At 38.8% G+C, this 16,575-nt stretch overlaps 1 protein-coding gene and 2 pseudogenes across 1 annotated transcript; 1 reads left to right on the top strand and 2 right to left on the bottom strand.

Annotated features, from left to right (window-relative positions):
- Window positions 1–1,016: 1,016 nt before the first annotated feature.
- LOC120286618 lies at window positions 1,017–1,915 on the bottom strand (annotated as a pseudogene).
- Window positions 1,916–7,426: 5,511 nt separating this feature from the next.
- On the bottom strand, window positions 7,427–8,311 carry LOC120287397 (annotated as a pseudogene).
- A 3,876-nt stretch (window positions 8,312–12,187) lies between these two features.
- On the top strand, window positions 12,188–13,812 carry LOC104417586 (germin-like protein subfamily 1 member 16). Its single transcript, XM_039300184.1, is given in 8 exon segments — window positions 12,188–12,209; window positions 13,056–13,154; window positions 13,269–13,358; window positions 13,361–13,456; window positions 13,459–13,544; window positions 13,546–13,597; window positions 13,600–13,676; window positions 13,678–13,812. Coding segments are annotated over 8 exon segments (657 nt in total).
- The last annotated feature ends 2,763 nt before the right edge of the window (window positions 13,813–16,575 follow it).

Raw genomic sequence — 16,575 nt, 5'->3', positions numbered from 1 at the left:
GCTTGTAAGTTCACTAATCATCTTATTGAACACGTTGAGGTGTTCCAACAGATCTCCTCCTTCACTCATCTAAAGTGAATACAATCTCTTCTTCAAGAACAACTTGTTCGTAAGAGATTTCGTCATGTAAATGCTTTGAGTTTGAGCCATACCTCCGAGCAGATTCAATTTCCGCTACATATTGAAGGCCTCATCCGATAGGTTCAATCGGATTGCGCTGCACGCCTCTCCTCTATGTCAGCCAATCATCATCAGGTGATGGTGTTTGGCTTGTTTGATCTTCCCAGAAGAACCTTTGATAAACCTTGTTGAATCAATAGATCCTTCATCCTTTTCCGCCATAGTATAAAACTATTCTTCCCGGTGAATCGCTCAATATCAAATTGAATGGTTGAACCTTTCCATCCATCTAGTTCAAAGTTGCAATACAGGAATGGAGAACCTGGATTGCTCTGATACCAATTGTTGTGCAGAAGAAACCCTAACTAGATGAGAAAGAAAACAAGAATAATCAAGAACACGGAGATTTACGTGGTTCGGCGAAAAAATCCGCCTACATCCACGGGAGAGAGATGATTTCTTATTTGAGTGTATCGTAAGAGTACAAGGTACAATGCTGAAATAAATAGATTTTTAGATCCCTATTTTCCTAAACCTAATAGGAAAAGAATTCCACCATAAAGATATTATGAAATTTGAAACTTTAATCTAGGAAATATATTAGGAAACAAATAGCCTACAATCTTCAAGCTTTCCTAGATTTCCCGATTGAATTTTTGTGGAATTCATGACAACATTAGCAAAGCAATGATCCCGAGGACAAGCGGTGGGTTGAAAGAGATTCTTAGTAAATGATCTTTATTGCTCAATGATTCATACAACAAGGTATATAACAACCCTATAAACATTGAGAAAAATTATTCATTTATTCTTAGCAATCTTGGAAAGTAGCAATGATCTCATAAGTACTATGGCTCAAATGCTCTGTCGGCATATCTTGAGTCATTTGTTCCATTTTAGTTGTTGTCGTACCAAAACTGTGCTTGAAGGTAGTCGACAGTTTTCTTGTCACTTGGAAGGCCTTGGTGAGAACATCAGCAGAAATGGGTGGCTTTGCTCCAAAGACGGAGTTAGCAATGGTAATGACTCCTGGATTTTGGCTGCTCAAACCGGCAAAGGCCAGCGCAGGGGTCTTTTCAGTATTTAACTGGAAGTGAATGAGTCCAATCGAAAACAAACACATCACCTTTGTACAAGACTTTGGTGACGAGAGTGTTGTTCAATTGGTTGATGTGACGGTTTACAAGTGTGCCTCGATGACGACCAAGACCTCAGTGCCACGAGGGTGAGTGTGGGGAGGGTTTAAACCTCCGGGAGCGAAGTCAATGCGAGCCGCGGATTCCCAAAGTATTGAGTCCTGGAAACTCGTTGACGGTTGCAGGTGTGACTTTCGATCCAAGTGGGTTTGGCAAAGTATTCCCAGGCTTTCTGAACCCCATAAAGGTGAAGTCATCTGCATTGGCTTGCTTAGGGTCCTTTGCAAACTCCCCATTCACAAACACTGCATAGAAAACAGAACTCATCTTAATATGCATCACTCAATATGAGATGACTATTGTACTAGTTATAGTCGATGACAATGTTGTCATGCTACCAAAAACAAAACCTTTTTTGCAGGTTCTGTTTATAGCATCATTGACAAGAAGAAAACAGTATGTCAATAACACTAGAATAGAGGTTTAACCTGCAGACTTGGGGTCGTTGATGGCCACGCATATGTCCTGAAGAGGACTTGGGTCATAAGCAAGGCAGTTGCAGTTGCCAAAGCCAAAATGAGAAGGCTAACTGGAAAGGACTTCATTGTGGGCGGGAGTTGGAGCTGATCTCAGGTTCTATTTCCTAGCTCAGAGTATTATTGCTCGAGGGAGGAGTGAGGTGCCTTGCATGACATGGTCTCTATTTATACAGACAGTGCTTGACCTGGTAAACAATTTATGCAACAAGTTTCCCTGCAGAAGACCAAGATTTCAATGTTTCTATCTTTATTTCCCTTTCTTAATTCCAAACAATGAACCGTTCCATAACCACTATGACCGGTGGCAGTCAATTTGATTTTCTCATCTCCAGCTTAAACAATGCATATTATCAGCTATGGAAGTGCTCATTCATAACTTTTTACAACCTTGCATTATTCCTCCTTCACTTCTTCAGCTCTTCAGCATCAATTTCGAGCAGCATGATTAAACAAGGGCTGTTTTCTGAACACAGTTTCATGCGTCCAAAGTGGATTGAATTGACCCTTTCTAGAGTAGGAAAAACTTTTTCACACTTATCTTCACCATGGAAATTTTTGGGCTGCAGATATATCCTATCAGTAATAATTAGGGACTTCGTCTGATTTAACATCCCAAACACTGAACTTAGTAGCAATCCACATAGCAGTGATTCACTTCTGTTGCACAAAACTTGATTCATTAAGTACCTTTGGGAACACAAGTTCATGGGAGGTCAGAAATAAGATGCTGCTGTCCAAAGCTGCGACTGCTTTACAACCATATGAGCAGAAAAGTTTACGAAAAATAGAACTTGTGAGCAATATCTTATTCCAAATTCCAATGGCTGCTAGAACTTACATGACATCGCTTACTTGAGGATCAAGGGCCTGATTGTTTCCATGTTGAGCTGGTGGGATATTAATTAAGTCACCTAATTCTGTTGGAAAACGAAGCTTCGAAGGTTATAATTCAAAAGAGGCTTTGCTATCAACACCAAAGAATTTTAGCTAATTCCTTGAAATTACCAAATGTCCCTCTATTGTTTCTAACCTCGAAGTTCCTCTAGTGACTTTCTCAGAGAAGTGGGAGAGTTGTTAAAGATGGGTAGATGATGAAGGCAACTTTCCAATCGTAATTGTCATGATAGATTTTTGTGCTAACCATTTTAAGAGACGAAAGTTGAAAAGACAGTCCCGCTGCCTTATGTCTTTGAGTATTGAGATTGCTAGAAGCACAAATTTATTTAATTAAGTTTACGCTATATGATATTCCATTGCACAGTTGCTCCCCAAAATAAGTTTAGGAGACTTTTTAAGTTAGTAATAGTGAGTCTTCCTCTCGTGGTTTCTTAGGTCTGTTCGGTAACATTTCTGTTCCGGAGAACAATTTCCTTTCAAAATAGCCTTTTTTTATTTATATTCTTCAAAATAATTTCTAAATAAAATAATGCATTTGATAACTATACAAAATTTCCATTCTCATAGTGAAAAAGAATAGGAATGTGTTTGGTATGATCCACAATTTTTTTTTTTTGTAACGTATAATTTCTTTAATTTTTTATTAATTTTTAAGATTTTTTTCTTTTTTTCTTTTTTATTCTTCCTTGCCATTGCTACTGCCAACAGCGGAAGGTGGGTGGCGGCGGCCGCCAATGTTGGTTGGACAACAAAAGGCCTATGGCCAAGGGCGAGGGGGCGACAAGGAAGAGGAAAAGAAAATAAAAAAGAAGAAATAACTTATTTCTAGAAATTACTGAAACAATAAAATGCTTTTTTCTAGTTCTTATTTCTATTACAAATCTATTCCTCAACCACTTTTCTATTTCAAGAAATATAAAAATTAGTTGACGTTATCGTAAATAATTTTTTTTTTTTTTTTTTTTCAGGAACGAAAAATTAGAAAAACGAAAGAGTAGGACATTACCAAACAAGCCCTTACCTTCCACATATCAAATTTTTATTACTAACAATCTTGAGTTTTTCTCCCTGGGGAGTAGTATCTACATACAGAATTTTGAATACTCATTGGTTTTCAGATCATACTTTCGACTGGATAGGCCTTTTACCTATGTGATATTAAGATGCTTGCTCCATTTGTTCTTGTTATCATGACACAAGTACACAGGAGGTGACCAAATAGTGTGAACATCCTGGGTGCTTTATGTAACAATGGCATGATATCCTGAAGAACAGGAAGCAAATCACCAACTAGGCAAGTCTTTTTAGTGGTGAAGATGTATTTGGAACACCTAGTAAATGAATTATTTGATTTTTTTCAGGATATGTTGCTCTTTTGAAGAAACGGTCCGCACTCAACTACTCCTGCACTCTCTATTCTCCGCCCGCACCAATAAAAAATATACGTGGCAGCATCACACATTTTGATTTTTTTGTGATTATGACCATTACTCTTCTGGTTTGCATATTTTATTGTCACGGTCAATCAGAAGAAGATTGAGGTGGCCATCGAGATTGTTTGAGGAGAAATGTTCCGCATCTGCAGCATGAAGACTTTCAAGTTGCTGATATATCCCCGTTAGTAATGATTAATAACGTACGAATTAGCACCAAAGTACACGGGATGTACTTAGAAACCAAGCATTCTTTTTTTCTACAAAAATTCATGAATATGGACTTTCTTCTTTTTTGGGGTTTCGAGGCGAACGATGATAAATAGAAGCACAATAGTTCGGCTTCCTGAGGTACATATGCAAGACCCGGTTGAAAATTAAAGTGGGAGAGATTTGCTGAGATGGTTAGATTATGGTGACTTACAGCCCATATCTTACGTTGGAGACTACACTGCACAATAAAATTGTCAATGGATCATATCGCTCAAACAAGGACATTTAAAGGAATAACTATAATTATGTCCCACATAAAGTACTAACAAGCTAATTTTTTAAGGGTTACAATTAAGAGTATTAGTGATTTTGGTTTTTCGCTGGATGCACATCACGGTTAAGAGCAATTGATTTATTTGGTTGATACTAAATTTGTTGGCTTAAATTTTTGTTAAAGGTGAGTCCTGTTAAATAAATTAGTAGTAAGATTTTAGTCTCTCTCCAGGTAATCTACTTGACGAGGCATGGCGACAAGTGCTCTATATATAATGCAGATTGTTGACCAAGTACAGCGCTTTCTGCGTGATAGTCAACATTGAAAATCTTCGGATATTATGCAAGTTTGGTTTTAGACGCGATGGACGGGTTATTCAAAACAACTACAAGCACGTGTCCATTACTTTGATTTTATATTCCTACGAAAAGGAAATGAACAGCAACTTTCATGAAGTGACGCGACGAGCCGAGACTAAATCAATGGAGGCCAAGTCTTGACAAGGAATGTTCGCGTGATGGGTCTTTGTCACGACCATTCATGTACCAATGAGCGTGATTTGACGTGATCTAGGGGCCTAAAACTGAGCCAAGTAATTGAGTCCACCCTTGTTTGTCTTATATAATTGATATCTGACGCCTTTTCAAGCTCAACTTGTTTGTGTAAAGACATACAATAGTGTCTCTGCAAATGTTGTTGAAAGGGTCAATCTCCGTATCTCCCGAGCATTTGCTTACATTTGCCAAAGAAATAGTTTAGAGTTGCTGATGTTCTCCTTCGTTAAATTAGAAAATTTGATCCACTCTGTTATTTGGAGGAAACTAAAAGAATATTTAGAGCATATGCTTGCTTGCAATGCACTTTATATGTTAGACCAAAAACATATCTCATCCTGACTAAAGCATTTCTTAAGGTCGTTTCACATAGCTAGGCTTTGTTAATAAGGTTATCTCATATTCTGTTGAATGGATTTCTAGATGGTCTCGTAGTTTCTAGAATGGACTTGTTCAGACCAGCGAACTTGAGGATTAACATGATCTTTACTTTGGTTTTTATGTTTTTGTTGAAAGTTCAAAAGTCCTTGGAGCAAGGGATTATCTAGCAAGCATGCATTGATTAATGTACAAGTGAGAGAACTATGCTGGGAATAGATCAAGGAATCAGGCGGAACACTAACCCTAGTCAAATTGAATAGAGATATGGCATTGGATGAAAAACACAATTTGATATCCAGTTCATCCTGCTTGACACCGTTATGCTTTGGTTTAATTAAGAAAAGCGCTTACTAGTTTTTTACTTGAAAAAGCTTTGAATATGCCATAGGTCCATTCGTATTTGGTTCCTAAAAAAGTACTTTGAAAATTAATGATTTCACTTGGATTGTGCTTCACCTTCCTCAAATGATGTAAGTCACAACAATCAGACCTTGGGAGTTTGCAAATTTTTGTAATTTTGGTTTGACTTTTCCGGCATACGACACGTCAGCCAGTCCTCTTGATGAAGTAAATTGGATCACATGAAGCGTTTTTAAAAGGGAAATACGCAGGAACTTCATCGCTTTGCCAGGCGTATGCATTGCATTACGATTCAATCATGTACTTCCATTTTTGAGCTGTTTTTTATCCATTCCAAGGATGTAAAAACCGCAGCATCAATCAGAAGCCTACCAAAACGAGTATGTACTGGGGACGATGATTGAAAGAAAAAAACCTATACTCGGAAAAAAGAAAGTTATTTTTTGACTTCGCTAACGAGGACTCGCTTATAGGAAATTGCAAGAGGAGAGAGGTTTAAACGCAGTTTACACTTCTTAATATAACATGGAGAAATGGGAGAGTTGTTGAAGATGTGTAGATGATGGCGACTACTTAATTTCCATATCTGTAGTGAGCTTCACATCCAATCCGTTTTCGGTAGTGAATGTTTAATAGGTAATTGTCCTTCTACTTGAAGAACGGAAAGTTCTACGACTTAATGTGCTCGCTTATTCTTTCCAACACCTGATCCATATAAAATATCGTAGGCGACTTCAATTTGGTTATAGTAAGTCTCTGTCTCCTACTTCTTTTCGTCTTTTAAGTTTCCATATTCTGCTTTTAATCAACTACTCTATCTTGAGTTATTTTAGGGAGTATTCTTTTTGCTATGTGGCGCAGTTTCTTAGTGAATGGTTTTCAAATCGGGCTTTTTTGGTTGAAACTAGTCATGTTTTCAAAATGGCCTGAAATTCAGCATGGAGTGGAACACATGAATCAAGAGCTCCAACGTAATTGCCATAGGACAGTTTTCACAGATATGCAGATGTTGAACTGCGATAACACCGGCATGCTTTCTACAAGGTGACGATACATCGTGGTGGTAGGAAACAAGTAGACAACTAGGCAGCACAAAGCAAATGATCCTGATGACAAGCGGTGTGTGGACTGGGACTTCTTCCTGTGCTTCCACCAAATTAGAGCTTGAAAAAGGTGACATCGATGGAATTTTTATGGATCCTCGCCCTGTAATTAAATGTGAGGAATGACTTTGCTTGGGATTTGGCCCTTTCGAATGAGAAATTATCCTCAAACAGTGAGGGAGGGAGGGAGGGAAGAAAGCGCCTGGGGGTTTGGGTTGAAAGAGGTTCTAGTAAATGATCTTTATTGCTCAATGATTCATACAACAAGGTATATAACAACCCTATAAACATTGAGAAAAAAATTATTCATTTATTCTTAGCAATCTTGGAAAGTAGCAATGATCTCATAAGTACTATGGCTCAAATGCTCTGTCAGCATATCTTGAGTCATCTGTTCCATTTAGTTGTTGTCGTACTCAAAACTGTGCTTGAAGGTAGTCGACAGTTTTCTTCTTGTCCACTTGGAAGGCCTTGGGTGAGAACATCAGCAGAAATGGGTGGCTTTGTCCAAAGACGGAGTTAGCAATGGTAATGACTCCTGATTTTGGCTGCTCAAAACCGGCAAAGGCCAGCGGGGGTCTTTCCAGTATTCAACTGGAAGTGAATGAGTCCAATTGGGAAACAAACACATCACCTTTGTACAAGACTTTGGTGAAGAGAGTGTTGTTCAATTGGTTGGATGTGACGAAGCCGACATGAGTGTGCCTCGATGACGACCAAGACCTCAGTGCCACGAGGGTGAGTTGGGGAGGGCTTGAAACCTCCAGGAGCCGAAGTCAATGCGAGCCGTGGATATGCCCAAAGTATTGAGTCCTGGGAAACTCGTTGACGGTTGCAGGTGTGACTTTCGATCCAAGTGGGTTTGCAGTATTCCCAGGCTTTCAACCCCATAAAGGTGAAGTCATCTGCATTGGCTTGCTTAGGGTCCTTGCAAAACTCCCTGTTCACAAACACTGCATAAGAAAACAGAACTCATCTTAATATGCATCACTCAATATGCGATGACTATTGTACTAGTTATGATCGATAACAATGTCGTCATGCTACTGAAACAAAAACCTTTTTGCACGTTCTGTTTATAGCATCATTGACCAGAAGAAAACTGTATGTCAATAACACTAGAATAGAGGTTTAACCTGCAGACTTGGGGTCGTTGATGGCTACGCATATGTCCTGAAGAGGACTTGGGTCATAAGCAAAGGCAGTTGCAGTTGCCAAAGCCAAAATGAGAAGGCTAACTGGAAAGGACTTCATTGTGGGCGGGTGTTGGGGCTAATCTCAGGTTCTATTTCCTAGCTCAGAGAAATATTGCTCGAGGGAGGAGTGAGGTGCCTGCATGACATGGTCTCTATTTATACATGACAGTGCTTGACCTGGTAAACAATTTATGCAACAAGTTTCCTGCAGAAGACCAAGTTTTCAATGTTTCTCATCTTTATTTCCCATTCTTAATTCCAAACAATGGACCGTTCCATAACCACTATGACCACCTGGCAGTCTATTTGATTTTCATCTCCAGCTTAAACAATGCATATTATCAGCTATGGAAGTGCTCATTCATAACTTTTACAACCTTGCATTTTTCCTCCTTCACTTCTTCAGCTCTTCAGCATCACTTTGGAGCATGATTACACAAGGACTGTTTTCTGAACACAGTTTCATGCGTCCAAAGTGGATTGAATTGACCATTTCTAGAGAAGGAAAAACTCTTTTCACACTCATCTTCACCATGGAAATTTTTGGGCTGTAGATGTTTCCTGTTAGTAATAATTAGGGGACTTCGTCTGATTTAACATCCCAAACACTGAACTTAATTTCCCCATACTGAACTTAGTAGCAATCCACATAGCAGTGATTCACTCTTCTGTTGCACAAAACTTGATTCATTAAGTACCTTTGGGAACACAAATTCATGGGAGGTCAGAAATAAGATGCTGTTGTCCAAAGCTGCGACTGCTCTACAACCTTATGAGCAGAAAGGTTTTACGAAAGTTAGAACTTGTAAGCAATATCTTATTCCAAATTCCAATGGCTTCTAGAACTTATATGACATCACTTACTTGAGGATCAAGGGTGTGATTGTTTCCATGTTGAGCTGGTGGATATTAATTAAGTCACCTAATTCTGGAAAAACGAAGCATGAAGGTTATAATTCAAAAGAGGCTTTTGCTATCAACACCGAAGAATTTAGCTAATTTCCTTGAAATTACCAAATGTCCCTCTATTGTTTCTAACCTCGAAGCTCTCTACAGATTTTCTCAGAGAAGTGGGAGAGTTGTTAAAGATGGGTAGATGATGAAGGCAACTTTCCTATCGTGTAATTGTCTTGATAGATTTTGTGCTAACCATTTTAAGAGACAAAAGTTGAAAAGACAGTCCCGCTACCTTATATCTTTGAGTAATAAGATTGCTAGAAGCACAAATCTATTTGATTAATTTTACGCTATATGATATTCCAACGCAGCTGCTCCTCAAAATAAGTTTAGAGACTTTTAAGTCAGGCACAGCGAGTCCTCCTTCCGCGGTTTCTTAGGTCTGTTTGGGCGACACTTCTGTTCAAAACAATTTCTTTTCAAATTTTTTTTTTTATTTCTATTCTCCAAAACAATTTCTGAGTAATAGAACATTTAGTAACTCCACAAAGTTTTATTCTCTGAGTGAAAAGAATAGAAATGTGTTTGGTACAATCCACAAATTTTCTTTTTATAACCTATATTTTTAATTTTTTAATAATTTTTTGAATTTTTTTTTTTTCATTTTACATTCTTCTGCCTTCCTGCCGCCACCGCCTGCCGACTCCGCCACCACTACCAACGGTGGTTAGCAATCGGTGGTGGCGGTGGCTGGCTAGCAAGCGGCAACAAGTGAGCACGAGCAATGGTGGTCGGCCGGTGGTGGCCAAACAACATGGGGCGGTGGCTCAGGTGGGGGCAACAAGGAAGAAGAAAAAGAAAATAAAGAAGAAGAAGAAGAAGAAATAACTTATTTCTAGAAATTATTTCTAGGAATAAGAAATTTTTTTCTATTTTTTTCTATTGTTAATTTATTCCCTAACCATTTTTCTATTTCAAAAATATAAAAATTAGTTTATATTATCAAAAGAATTTCTATTCTTTAAAAAAAAAAACAAAAGAGCAGGACATTGCCAAATAGGCCCTTTACCTTCAACATATCAAATTTTTATTTCTAAAATCTTGAGTTTTCTTCATGAGAAGTAATATCTACATACAGAAGTTTGAATACTCGTTAGTTTTCATATCTTACTTTCGGCCGGTAGGCTTTTTTTTACCTTGATATTAAGATACTTGCTCCATTTGCTCTTGTTATCATGACACAAGTACACAGCAGGTGACCAAATAGTGTGAACATTCTCAATGCTCTATGTAACAATGGCATGATATACTCAAGAATAGGAAGCAAATCACCAACTAGGCAAATCTTTTAGGTGCGTTTGGCAACTTGCCAAATAGTACTTTTTTGTTCCCAATAGTAAATTTGAAACAAAAATTCATTTGGTAAAACTTTTTTATATCCTCGGAACAAATTTCTATTTTTTAGTTTACAGAAGTAGATTTGAAATAGAACCGACAAGTAAAAAAAAAAAGAAGCTGATTCTTTATTCTCAAAAATAATTTTAGAATCAAGCAAACTTTATGTTTTCTCTTTTTCTCTTCTTTTTCTTGTTCTTCTTTCCTCTCTCTTCTTCAACCATTGCCGCCACCGTTGTCCACCGCCACTAGTCGCCGATGACCACCCTGAGGTCCGACAATTCCGCCAAAGGCTCGCCCGGGTCTCCCCGCCATCGGCGAGCCTCGCCCGACTCGGGTGAGGCTTGGCCGAGCCAAGGTTGGGAGAGGCCTCGACCCGCCTGGGGCAAACCCAGGTCGAGCCCGCCGACGGCTGGGCAAGCTCCGCCTCGCTAGATCCGGGGCAAGGCCGCCACCTAGCAGCGGCTCGCCAGCCTGCCTAGCCGCTAGTGAGGCTTGACGAGGCGCGAGTCGCCAAATTTGGGTGAGGCCGATCACCTAGCAAAAGCTCGGCTAAGCCTCCTGCCCAGCTACTATGAGGCTTGGCCAACGAGGCATTACCTCGGCAAGGGCCGGGCGAGGTCAGCTGCCCTTATTTGGCCGGGCCGCTAGTCATTTCCAAGGCCAAGACGGCAACCCTTTGAAGAAGAAGAGGAAAAAGGAAATAAAAAAGAAGAAAAAGTAATAAAAATTATTTAAAAAATAAAAAAATGATTTGAAATAGAAATTTAAAGATGGTATCAAACGCAATTTATTTTTGAAAATTGAAATTTTGAATGTAGCTATCAAACGGCTTAAAATGCTTAGAAATTGTTCCTAAGAGTATAATAAAAAAATCATTTCTGGATCGGATCAGAAATTGTTTCTAAATAAAAGCATTACCAAACACGCCCATTGGTAGATATTTAAAACACCAGTAAATGAATTATTTGATCTTTCAGGATATGTTGCTCTTTCTAAAGAAACGGTCAACCTCAATCCCGCTGCTGAGTCAATCCTGAGATTGCTGCCATATCAGATTCATGCATCTCTCAGCTGAACGGAGGAAATTCAATCTGATTGAGTTTTGTCAAAGCAGTTGCAGAACGATTCGTCACTAGAATAAGAAATTTACTCATGGCCCCTGTAAAGCAGACTGGTCAATTGGGAGAAGAAGAAGGGAATAGATGTCGAGAGTGCTCTACACTGTGGTTGATTTCTAAAACGGTATCTCTGGTGCTCCAGTCAATGGTCCATTCCAGAACTTTCAAACGCTGAACCATTCAGAGAACAGATTATTTTTATACTTCTCCGCATCATGTTTTGAACTTAACTACTCCTGCACTCCATTCGCCACCTGCACCAATAAAATATACGTGGCAGCATCACACATTTTGATTTGTTTTTGACCATTACTCTTCTGGTTTGCATATTTTATTGTCACGGTCAATCAGAAGAAGATTGAGGTGGCCATCGAGATTGTTTGAGGAGAAATGTTCCGCATCTGCAGCATGAAGACTTTCAAGTTGCTGATATATCCCCGTTAGTAATGATTAATAACGTACGAATTAGCACCAAAGTACATGGATTTACTTAGAAACCAAGCATTCTTTCTTTCTGCAAAAATTCATGAATATGGACTTGCTTTTTTGGGGGATTTCGAGGCGACCGATGATAAGGGAGGCCCACATAGGTAAGACCCGGTTAAAAAATTAAAGTGGGAGAGCTTGCTGAGATGGTTATATTATGGGTGACTTCCAGCCCATATCTCTGTTCAACACCTTAAATACTGAAACTTCAGCAATTTAAAATTTTCTTTTCTTTGTTAAATAAAACTACAGAAATTAAGTGAAGAATTTCACGACTCAAACATTTTCTAAGCGTGAAAAAGGCACCTGCTCCTTAGAAACTAAGCTAGAAAAGCTCAATTTCGTTGTAACAAGTCTCTGTTTCCCGTAGTTTCTTAACTTGACATTGTGATTTGCTTTTTACTTTTTAAATTATCTTGAGTAAAGTTCTAGGGAGAATCTTATCTATGATAGTTTGAATACTGAAGAGTTTTGCCAATCATAATTCTTTGGTAATAGCTAGTCCTTTGTGATAACGGTCGGAATGGATGAATCGTATAAGCTCGTGCAGCATAACTTTCGACCACGTTGGCATCACCTCAACGGAGTTGGAAACACAAGTCAAAAACCGTGAATTATACCTTCTTGAACGTGAATCTGCACCGGGCATACGAAACAAAGCAGAAATAAAAAGACGTAAATTCCATCGGAGAAGACCACTTCCATATCAGATTAACGGAAAAGAGGACAGGTCAAAGTAATGAAGCTTGGATGTAGCAGTTGTGGAAAGTTCTTTTCTGGAGTAAGAAATTAACCAGCACACTGAGACTTGGTACCTTTCAGGCGTTTCTTATCATGGAACATAATACCAGGTCAGCACTATTTTCATCTATAAAAAAGAATCATATGTCCATGCAAGATATCCAAGCCTGTAACGCTCCTGTCCGCAACCGCAATGAAGTTCTAACTAGCCTTCCTCATCTTGGCTCTGGCAACCGCCACCGCTTTTGCCTTTGACCCAAGTCCTCTTCAGGACTTCTGTGTGGCCATCAATGACCCCAAAGGTTGGAGCTCTGCTCTAGCAACGGTCGAATCTTTCCGTTCTGGACGATGCTAAAAGAACTACCCTGGCAAGTGTTTATGCTTAGATAAGCCTAACAACGTGAATTCTGTTTCTTTTGCAGTATTTGTGAATGGGAAGCTCTGCAAGGATCAAAACAAGTCACAGCAGATGATTTTCTTCAAGGGGTTCAGATACCCAGGGAATACGGCAAATCCACTGGATCAAAAGTCACACCTGCTTTCGTGAGACCAATTTGCAGACTCAACACTTTGGGCATTTCCATGGCTCGTATTGATTTCGCTCCGGGTGCCTGAATCCTCCCCACACTCACCGTGGGACCGAGATTCTGGTTGTTACTGAGGGCACACTGCTTGTCGGCTTGTCACGCCTAACCACTAAACAACACCTTCTTCACCAAAGTGTTGTACAAAGGGGATGTGTTTGTGTTCCCACTGGTCTCATCCACTTCCAGCTGAACATTGAAAGACTCCCTGCATTGGCCTTTGCTGCTCTGAGCAGCCAGAACTCCAGGACTGATTACCATTGCTAATGCCGTGTTCGATCAAAGCCACCCATTTCGGCTGATGTTCTCACCCAAGGCCTTCCAAGTGGATAAGAAGATTGCTGACTACCTTCAAGCGCAGTTTTGGTATGACAACAACTAAATGGATACACCTGCAAGACAGAGATTGCCCCATATTCTTATACATTATAGCTTCCATTAGAAATTTCTTCCCAATAAAGAACTGAGTAATAAAAGATCATTCTCTTGTAGAGTCTCTCTTTCTCTCTCTCATTGCCCTAGCCCTTACATGCACCATGGGGCTAGCTGCTGAAGTGTGCTGTGAACATACTAGTGCAATGACAAGTATTAACATGCTACGAAGATAAGACTGATATCAACACTTAACAGTTGCATTGAAAGGCATAAGTTTGACTCCCATGACACCAGCTAATATCAGTGCAAATTACCCACACAATGAACTGACTAAAAGGACCTTGTGCCTCAAACTCCCTATTGCTGTACTTCGTGGACATACATAAATGGGTTTCTGGCTGGACACTTTGGGAGTTTTCCTAGAACTCGTGATTCCTTTTGGCGTCCACCCTCTTGTAATTGTCATGTGGCAGTTTGGTTTACCAGTTGCATCCTTCAGCGAAAATAAAAACACAAATTTTGGCATTACCAGAGACCAAACAGAGGCATGATTTAGAAAGATCTTTATGTGCTTGTCATTTTCATTCTTGCTGTGAAGCTGCGCAAAACAAGCTACTCAAGTTTAAGGCTTAAGCGCGATGCTAAACATTGTTTATTGCGTAGTGACATCAATAGGAAAAACGGACGAAAGCCCTGCAGCCCACTAAGGCGGTCCATGCCCGGCCCACTGCTGGCTCAGGGTCCCTTTTGCCCCCTCTCTGGGGTGATTCCGTCATTCTCGAAATTGTCGGAGCATTCCCGGATAAATTTCAATGGAGGACTATAGGCAACCGGTTAAAACTCCGGGTACATTTGTGGAAGAGTTTAAAAAGATTTATAAAGTTAACCTTACCTCAATTAAATTGATCTGAACCTTAAACGATATAAAAAGAAGAAAAGCAAAGTATCTTAACATGATAACCTAACAATTAAATCGAGAAAACCTTATCCAAATGATACCATCATATCTAGTGTGCAACCAATCACTTTAAAACTGAATCTGTTATAATAGACAAATTGAATTCTTTCTTTGCAGCAATTATCGAGTTTTTTTTGTATGAGAATAACTAATGGATGCTTCTTCTCTAATACAAAGGACAACAAGAAACAATCATGGTAAGGGAGGACGTCACGCAAATTTGTCTTGCATGATGTACGTTAGTACTTGCGTGTGAAAACAAATATATTCATCCCACTTTATTCACAATATCAATTAGTAAAACAAAACACAGGTATAAAGATAACGTCATCAGATTTGTCGTCCTACATGCAACATTGATTGCCAAAAAGGATTAAAAAAAAAAAGGCGCTTTAATCAGAACGATGACTCTACTTGAGTTAAACATCGCTACAACTTGTTCATATTTTGACAAAAGTCATTATAGATTTACACATTTCTTATTCAATAGCTCGTTCTACTTCTATGGAAGCGGGTTCTTTTTATGATTTAAGACGTCCCGTTACGATACCATTTACATAATTGCTTGTGTATATAGAAGTTAATCTACATATTCAAATACAAATAATAGTATGCTTTGATTATTTTTTCATCTTCAAAACATTATTAAGGGATTTGCTGAACACATATTTTCTTCGGATAAGAGATGGAGAAAAAGATATATCTGTTTTTTATTGAATCAGAGGCAAATTGTTCATTCTACCAACCAAATCACTTGTCACTCTAGCTATGATAGGTTAATATCAAAGTTTGCTTGATTAATCAAGCTTGATTCTAATGAAAGAGTTGCTTAAGACCAATAAATCCTCCAAATCTTTGGTCCTTTGGTAAATAAACAGACATGTCATTTCACTATAGTACAGAGAAGCATTAAGCAGATTATTCACACCTTTAAATTAAAATTTCATATTGTTGAAGTGTTGTGAATCATCAAACCTTACACAAGGACCCACGATAACTAAATCATTATTTTCAATGACACATATGAGGGCAGAAGCAATCCATTAATTTTGTGTGCGTGATCATTTACACCTTACCTGAGTACAAATATGTTAGAATCCGTGTCTGTTCAGAGACGTCCGACTAAATTGGGATGTTATAGAGAATCTATTGTAATCTAGATGTGAAAGGGCAGAAAGATACATAGATGAATGGCACGACGGAAACTTAAAGTATCTACTTTCCTTAGGGAAAGTAGATACTTTATAACTTTAGTTCTTTCCTTAGGGACAATGGCAAAGCTGAAATAACACAGCAATTGTGTGACTTAATTTTCTTTCTTAATTTTTTTTTTATAATCTATAGTAAATTAAGATCCATGAACACCAACTAAAGTTAACTAATTCTTTACTTAGCAAGGATTACCTTATAACTTTAGTGTTAAAAGAAGGTTTACTAAACCTTTGTTGGCACCTGAATTTCGCTCGAATCCATCAATTTTCAAAGAAATTTTTCTCAAGGATTGAATCTGCCAATATCAGCGGAATTCAACTGTTGATAAACAATGTCGCAATTTCGTTATCCCAAATTCATTTTCTCAGCATAGTGGAGAGTTCTATCTAAACTTACGAACCAAGGACATTACAGTTTCAAGACTTCAGGTCCAGCAACTGAAATTTCAATCGACGGAAGCCCCATAGCCCATTTATGTGGTCCAAGCCCGGCCCGCCAATGCTCAAGGGTCCCTTGAAATTGTGGGACCATTCCCGAAGCCACAAAATTTTGAGAAGAATTTAACTAGATTTAAAAAGTGTAACCTTACCTTGATGAATT

The sequence above is a fragment of the Eucalyptus grandis genome, chromosome 8 (assembly GCF_016545825.1).
Source record: "Eucalyptus grandis isolate ANBG69807.140 chromosome 8, ASM1654582v1, whole genome shotgun sequence".
Lineage (NCBI taxonomy): Eukaryota > Viridiplantae > Streptophyta > Magnoliopsida > Myrtales > Myrtaceae > Eucalyptus > Eucalyptus grandis.
The sequence above is the reverse complement of the archived record's forward strand: the minus strand, read 5'-3'. Positions and strand labels throughout refer to the sequence as shown.